We start from the raw sequence: 8379 nt of genomic DNA, 5'->3' as shown, positions 1-8379 counted from the left end.
ATATAAACTTAATAACTATATATATATATATATATATATATATATATATACCTTTTAGGAAATGCAGATCTACATAAAAGCCATATGAAGATTTACACAAATAGCGTGAATAAATAAAGCTTCCATTATAAGGAGAAAATCAGAAATATGTCTTTTTCAAGTCTACGTAATTCAAGTGAATTAAGAACTTTACGGAAGTTTTTAACTGTTAATTTCTGCCAACTTGTACAGATACATCGCGGTAAAGGTACAACGCATATCTAAAAATCGCTATTGATCACCGATTCAATTGTAGGTTAATCGATATCCAACGTCACCTCGTGCTCACCCAGAGCCGTGAGTCGCATTCATCCTCTTCATCTGATAAGGAGCCTTTACGAAATATAAGCCACCATCGACGAGGCGCTGTTGGTGAGAGTAAACGTAACGACAAAGATAAATCCATTGGTAAGACCCCAGACGATAAAGACAAAAGTAAACGAAGACGAGTTCAGGTGAAAACCTCAACCGGATCTAGGCTACCTCTAAATAGAAACAGGTAATTTTTTGAGGTTACGTATTAGGTATATCATGACTGTTCAGGGAAATCTTCTTTGAAATTCAGAGCGGCTTATATTTCCGTAATTTGGTTTATTATTAGCTATTAATCCATTAGTTTGTATACTTAAGACTAGACCTACCGATACGTCCGGTTTACCCGTTTTTACCGTACTAGAAACGTCCGAGCTGCCCAATCACGGTACGTTTAGAGCTAAGGCACCTTAGCCATGATATACCGCATCAAAAGTATATTGATTCGAAGTACTCGAACCTTCGTCTCATAACGTATCACATGCAACTCGAATATTGAGCCTACAAAATCAAAATACTCAAAGTCATATCAACTCCTAAGCAAACGGAAGACAATTAATTTCTTAGTTCAAGGAGACGTTACGATTATCTGGATGATATAAAATCAGTGACGTCCGTTTAGTTAGATCGATGAATCCACATGCCGCTCGCTGGTAAATCAACACTTATTCAGATTTCAAGCAGATCTAGCCTTGAAGAGTTCCCTGGTCAGTATTATTGACCAGGTAGACCAGTATAGAAAAATACATCGAGTACTTTTAGACTATGTGAACACATATGCCCGTATTCGTTCAGCGGGGGGTCGACAAACGTCTGATAAAGATGGCACGTCTTATTGTTCTACTCACATGATATTAAAATCTAGAAATATAACTGAAAAATGCAAACTGTGGAATGTGTAAGCAAGTAGCAAGCGATTACCAGTGTTACTTAACCCGTGGAAATCTAACATACAGTGAAAATAAACCGTTTAACAACGGGTGACAGTAGTTCCCTTGACTATAGAAAGGCCGTCTAAGTGAAACAACTGGCAGACCTTGGTCTTGAGATAAATTTATAGCCATAGCACAGCTGGAATAAACGTTTGTTAGTTTTGTAACAGATGGCATGCCTTTTTAAGACATTTACATACGGAGCTTTTCTAAGCAAATTGTCAGCGCTTGACAGCGTCCATGTTTATGAACAATGCTTGCCAGACCAAATGAACATGAACTACATATAAATCTACTTCTATATCCGTTGACGATGTACACCGCCAGCTATTCAGCTACGTACAAGTTCTCAAGGCTATTTAGTCGCCGCTACACCTTTTAATTGTTATTCATTTTTTTATTGTTAATAGCAATAGCTCTGCTCTGTGAAGGATCGTACATAAACTCTTTGTATCATTGGTACATGACGATGATCAAGAGCTTAGCGTTTTGACACATCTTTACCTTTATCTGATCATAAATAGTTTCTTAATGCTTCGTATCTACTTCATTGCTGGTCCTATGAGCAGAAAACCGAGTACAGCTGTCGTCGCGGAAGAGGCTAAACTGAATCGCAAAACTTCAGTATCGTTACCGATTGTCATACGGGATAAAACCAACTGGACCGGCCATAGCCTTAACAGGAAAAGTTCCACTGCACCAGAGCTTGGTGCTGTAAAAGTGCCGGCTGAAAATGTGGTTCACTCCGATACTAACACGATTAAAGGTGACGCATCTCCTGGAAAAGCAAAACACATAGGTCATCCGGAAAACGGGATTCGAGGGGAACAAAGCTTAGTACTTCATTACCTGGATACCCCACGTCCGCCAACAATCCTCCATATTGTGGACAGTGGATTTACCAGTAGCGGAAGTGGTAAGTGGAGTCATGATTATGCAATGGAGGCTTATTATATTGCACAAGATTAGCTTAATTTCAGCTTGAAGGGCTAGCTATGACAATCGTACTCGTACTAAGGTGTTAATACTTTTTCATATAAAATGTGCTTCATTCATGTTGAAGTTACTGTTCTGCTAAAGGCAGAATGTTTGAGCACCGCTACTGTTGAAACAGTCATAGCTTATCCGGGTCGCTGTGCTTTCATTAATTACAGTTGGAAGGTTATTTTAGAAGTTAGCAAGGGAGAGTGGTATAGTTTCTGATTTTTCAATTGCTTTTATTTTTAAACGTCGATTTATGTAGAGTTAAAGAATTTTATAGTATTTTATAAAGGAGTTCACGAAAGATGAAGCGCGCAGTGATAAGCAAAATATAATTATAAATCATCTAAGCAACAAAATCCTAATCGACCTTTAAGGGCCAATTTAAGATGAGTGAGTGCACCTCACTGTGTGTCTTTGCTGTTACAATAAATATATATAAAATTTCGGGCGTAGTATCAAGAACTCGCCAAACATGTCGTTGTTGTTGGCTTCCGTGATCAGCCGAAAGATTATTTAGTAACATGATTTTGATAAAATTCCTTTACCCTATTTTTTCGGCGTTTTCGATCGATTTGCCTTGGCGATACTGGCAACCTGATGCCAAAAGCCACGTTTGGATATTGGTTTTGTGTTAACGACTTGAGAGTTCGAATTCAAAGGGACGTCCTCACTTTCCTCACCGGCCTGCGAGTCGTCTGAAGTACAAGCTTCTTTCATGGGTGGGCGAGCCGCGATCAGAGCTTGTCGAGACTCTTTTAAGGCCTGACGCGTGACGGTCGCCCACTGGACGCCCGAACAGTCGGGTTGTGCCGAATGACCGGACGTCTCCGGCTCCTGGCCAGCCCCGCTGCTACTGGATACGAGGTCATCGCTATTACGTTTTTCTATCCAATGATCCCGGCTGCTCGTGACGTCCCGATCGCTGGACTGATCCTTGTCGCTTGACGGATCGCTAGTCGGGTCCCATTGCTTCGCTACCGAACCCCAGTCTTTGGCTATTCGAAAGTCTCTTACTGTAGTAAAATCTTTCATCGTACCAAAAACGTCACTGGATCGTTCTTTATCGCTTGAATGATCTCGATCACTCGACTGGTCCAATGCCCTTTCATGCCAAACCGTACTTTCAGGACTTAATTGCCCCGAGGGACTTTCCCTATTTTTGGGAGTCTCTACCCCTTGGGGAGGACATGTTTGCCCTTTGAGAGCCATTTTCCCTAAAACCGTTCCTGCTGTTTGATTTTTAGCACTCGCTTTGCCTTTGACTGCTATAACCCATTGCGCTCCTGCAGCTTTTCCCTGCGAAAGACCTTTGACATATGATCCCTTATTTTGTGAAAGAACCGAAATATTGGAACGCATTACTCCCTTCGAAACTGATATTCGTTTAGCTGCGGCAATTTTTTTTGAAAGAAACACGTTTTTGATGGGAGTTGCTACCCCTTTGAAAAGCCAGAGTCTTTCTGGGTTTGACCATCCTCTTTGAGCCAGCTTCTGGATAACACCAAGTTTAGCCTCACCCTGCTTTTGAATTCCGCTTTTTGTTTTAGTCGGTGGTCGGCTCTTCGCTTTTACTGTAGGAGCAGGTCGCGACACTGACTCCAAGCTCGCTGCAACGACGGCACCGGCTAAAGTCTCAGGACTCACACGAGATTCGGAGATTGTCGGACTTCGCTGATCTCCAGCAGTTAACAGTGACTCGGGAGTTAGCGGAGTCTCAGGACTCGGTGTACTCGACGTTAGCTTCTGAACCCAGTCGCTGATCGATGTTTGGTGAGCTGACGATAATGCTGAGTTGATCTTATTTTTCGGGATCGGGCACGTAACCTTGCTTGTCAATTTCTTAATGCTTTTCCCTGAGCTTTCTTCTTTAGTACGCGGCTCCTCGATTATAGCGTCGTTAGCCGAAATCTCGTGGGCCATAGCATACTTCGACTCCTTGGACGACATTAGCAAGAAGCAAACAATTTTGCTAGTTCAATCAATTGAGAGTGTCAAGCTCTGCTAAAAAAGCAATATTTCCAACACCTCAAAGGCGACCCCTGAAATTTGGAGTACTCTCAGAATGTCATAAATTAGATTGTCAAGCCACGAACGTAAACCACGTTATCTCTTATGCAATACGTGAACATCAGGAAAGAATTTCGCAAGACAGTCGTTTCTATAAGCCAATTTTACAGAAACATCATAACAAAAACGATGTTTTTGTGGAAACGGCTTAGAAGATATATTCCGCTCAAAGCAAGAGTTTTTTAAATGGCTGAAAATATTATTGGCTCACCCTTTGCTATCCGACAGACATTTTATCAGTAAAGATAACTGCTAAACAAATGTGCATAGTGTTTCGGATAGAAAATTTTGTTTGGGAAAAAAAACATTGAAAAAATTATCCTTTAACCGTTAGTTAGATTTTGTGAGACGAATACGAGTTTAATGAAAACAGAAGAGATCTACTTTATATCGGGTATTTCCGTAGCAGCACAAAGCTTAGCTGGCCGTATACCTCCGTATATATAATAAAAAAAAACTGTATATGGACGCACAGCGTCCAGGGGAGTATTTATACTGAAACGTATTTTATGGAACTGATACGTACCTATCGTAATGGCGACCCGAGGACATATCACAATAATTAAGCTACAAGCAATAGAAATATATGCGTTAATTGAACGTTACGATCTTTGTGTAGAGGAATAGTTATTTTCCATAGGCCTGGTTAGTGTTGTTCTACCTACTCTGTTCGAAATCAAAAGCGAGGTAATCCGACAGAAATTCACACGTATTACGTTTACAATTATAGCAATTATGTGCCAAAATTTTTCTATGAGGTACAAGGAAACGTCGCAGTCATGGGTAAGACGGTATTAGAAGTTTTCTCTTTACTTCGAAAGAAAATACAGATTCTTAACAATGCTTCTGTGTGATCTTAGAATTACGAACACTGAGCAAATAGTAATCACGCACTTATGTAAGTGTAAGTATATAGAAGCCGTTACCCCAGCGTGCTGAAGCAAGATGAGAGATTGCACTTATTTGGTAAATGAAATATTTGAGAAGTGACGAGGTACGCCATCCTGACTAGCTTAATTTGCATCACCATCATTACAAACAAAAATGTTTTGTTTTGTTTTTTTCATAAAGATTAGAAATTAAATAGAGTTGTAAGATGTTTTCCTTGCCGATCGGTTGATTCAAAGATTGGTATTTCGATCTGTATGCCTCCTTCTGAATATGCAACCAAACGAAATGATGATGTAATTATAAAGCTATCTAAAAGCTTATCACAATTTTTAGTTTTCAGAAGTTATTTTCCCTTAATCACTGCAAATGATCGAAGTAGAGCGACTACCTCTAATGAACCTCTTGTGTATACACTCGTATGTGGCGGCAAGTTAAATACGACTGGCAAATAGAAATGTATTCGTAATAAAAGATCGAATGGCGGAAATATACTTCTTGCTAAGAAGTAAAAGTGGACTCTTTTTCAGCTACTGCTAAGACAATGGTGCTATTCTATACTTTTTTTGGTACCCGATTGCTATTGTTTCTACCTCACAACTGAATTCGATCTCCTTTAAGCATTTCTTGAACCAGTTACTAATCGGCGCTTCAGCTCAGTATTGATCAGAGTTCACGGACCCCCAATCTAGTCGGGATATCAGTGTACTAAATAAATCGTCCAGTCGTGACACTTTAAAGCGGAAGTTATTAGGTTCAAGTTAGCTTTTACCAACTGATACAATGATTTGTCTAAGATACTTCTTTGAAGCAGGCACTTGCTTGTTGCGTAATAATAACATGTAACTCTATATCGACACTTTGATTCAGATATGCAACACGGACGAAATATATTGATTATAAAAATTTCGGTCGATTTTTTAATAAATATTCTAAAATTTATGATTTTTTTTTATTTTAAGTAAGGAAAACTTGAGCCTCATAAGCAGTCGAGATATGGATAACTTGTAATTATGATTACGACTATGACAATGACCTTCTATGGGGGCAAAACGCGTCTCTTCTCAGAAAAAATTTTGGTACACCTTTCGACGGATCAGCAGGTCCCGCTTAAATCCAGCTCTTACTGACGGATGCACCCATTTCTTCCAATTCGAGCGCCTCGTAAGCCCAAATATTGTCACTTAAAACGGCGTATTGTTAGCAGCTTCCACAGAATAAAATGGGTTATCTGAAAAGTCTTCTCGGTTTAACCAATACTGATAAAGTGCAAATAAATAAATGGAGCACGTATTACAAGCTTCCTCACAAGAGATATGTACCGAAATGTGTACACTTGAATATGTTGTCAAAATCCAGTTGTGATGGATTATTGTAAAAAAGTATGGTTAAAACTAAGAGAAGAGCTGAATGTAGTACTTTGTGGATTGCGTATGGGTTAGCTGCACTAAAGGTTTTATCTTTAAATGTAAGAGATGTGTGCATGAAGATCAATTTCTGTTATAATTATTATTATGAGTTAACGTTGACATCATGTGAATTCACTCAGATCCAGCTGTTCCCAATTTTCGGGCAGTATCTGAAGCCGAAAGGATATAAGTTATGATTATATAGAAATTGATAAGTAAGTGTATCGCCCAACTTCCTCAGAAATATACTAAAAGATCTGCATGCAATTTTGGCAGCCTTAGCAGCCGACTCGTCCCTTAACCGATTTGTTTTGGAAAAGTTTGGGGGCACACACAAAGCTCATCGGTAGATAGACAGATTGCGTCTTAGCGTGCATCTTTCTGCTTCACATGACTAACATCTTCCCCTCAATTTTTATGATGTCGGTATCCTGAAATCCAGTTTGGAGGATTCAATAAATGCCTGTAGCCTCTTCATAAAGGTACTATGAAATGAAGAATATTTATATAAGGGATTAAACGTCACGAATGAATTTGAATGTCACATATGATTGCCCCTTTTGTAGAGACTTTTTAGTTAAATATAGATTTACCCTCATTCATACAAGCAATATCTTAGTCTGATTTCCATTATGCACTTTTGCAGCTTCGGGGGGGGGGGGGGGAATTTAACTAAAATTTTAACTTTGTGCGTACCGTATGAAACCTGCATTGACGAACTTCGATCATGCTCAACCGTACCTTACCAAATATAAAATAGAAAGAAATTATACATTTTACAGCGATCATCGTCGTTTCTCGAGAGATTTATGTACAAAACGGTCAACCGGTAGTTGGTGTCCTTGCTAGCGGCTATTGTTGTTTTCGAAGGCATCTAAAAGTTCATTGGAAAAAAATATTATGCATAAATAATTCAGATATCTTTTACACTAGAAAAATTTGTCGCCTCGGAAATCTCTCTAAGATTTTTCTAAAATATTCTGTAGCTATTGCAACGTACTTTCGAGAAAGAGGCTCGTGCATTGTACTCATCGTTGCAAACGGACGAGACAAAGGACACTGTAAGAACGAGATTGTATTTGTAAACAACTGTTAGCAGGATAAATGTGTACAACACAACATCTGTTTTCAACAACAACGCTGACTAACAATAACTTCATTTTGGAGCCACTTGACCTGCTACCTCTTATTCAATTATTGTTCTCATCGTAACTTGTGCCTCAACAGCTACTTTGCTATCTCAAAATATTCAATTTAAAATGGGCGACGACCCTTTGGAGTGTCTTTGCGTTTGTCTCTCGACCCAAATTCGATGAAGATAAGTCTTATAACTACCTTTTCTCCCATACAATTTCCTACTGTACCGTTTGTTTTCATTGTCGTATTGAATCAAGTTCTCAACTCTTTCGTTGAAACCGGAAACGAAACATCAGTCGAGATATCACGAAGCCCTTCATTGAGGTGCTTTATTGCTTTTCTTGCTATTATAATTTGAAAATCGCATTGCAGCTGAGCGATTAACTGTCATACGCCTGCCGGATTCGGTCGCATCCTGCATGACGTAAGGATGATACGGAATTTGCCGACACCTTGAAAAAGATAGAAGCTTTCGGGGTCTGGCTAATGCCTAGTTAATTAGCTATTTTGTTATCGACTGCCTTTATGTGATACGATCGAAGCAAGGTATTTGTTTGTGGACCACACCAGCTCGAGCGCTAGCAATAGCCCGATAGAAATCTGCGATGTAC

The 8379-nt window shown here is 39.4% G+C and overlaps 1 protein-coding gene and 1 long non-coding RNA gene across 2 annotated transcripts; one reads left to right on the top strand and one right to left on the bottom strand.

Moving 5' to 3' along the window:
* Positions 1 to 1659: 1659 nt before the first annotated feature.
* LOC111266553 (uncharacterized) lies at positions 1660 to 4493 on the bottom strand. The gene is made up of 2 exons (XM_022844128.2): positions 2813 to 4493; positions 1660 to 2061 (listed from the first exon to the last, which is right to left on the bottom strand). Exon 1 carries the CDS (start codon positions 4212 to 4214, stop codon positions 2814 to 2816), a length of 1401 nt encoding a protein of 466 aa, XP_022699863.1. The 5' UTR covers positions 4215 to 4493; the 3' UTR covers positions 1660 to 2061; position 2813.
* Positions 2068 to 6164, top strand: LOC111266554 (uncharacterized). Its single transcript, XR_015313504.1, has 2 exons — positions 2068 to 2199; positions 5559 to 6164. It is a non-coding gene; the product is annotated as an uncharacterized LOC111266554 (long non-coding RNA).
* Positions 6165 to 8379: the final 2215 nt, after the last annotated feature.

The sequence above is a fragment of the Varroa jacobsoni genome, unplaced genomic scaffold (genome assembly GCF_002532875.2).
Source record: "Varroa jacobsoni isolate VJ856 unplaced genomic scaffold, vjacob_1.0 scaffold_1096, whole genome shotgun sequence".
Lineage (NCBI taxonomy): Eukaryota > Metazoa > Arthropoda > Arachnida > Mesostigmata > Varroidae > Varroa > Varroa jacobsoni.
Note: the sequence above shows the minus strand (reverse complement) of the source record. Positions and strands in the feature narration are given on the sequence as shown.

Coding starts and splice junctions, on each gene's coding strand:
- LOC111266553 (XM_022844128.2), bottom strand. CDS start 4,214: ATGTCGTCCAAGGAGTCGAAGTATGCTATGGCCCACGAGATTTCGGCT.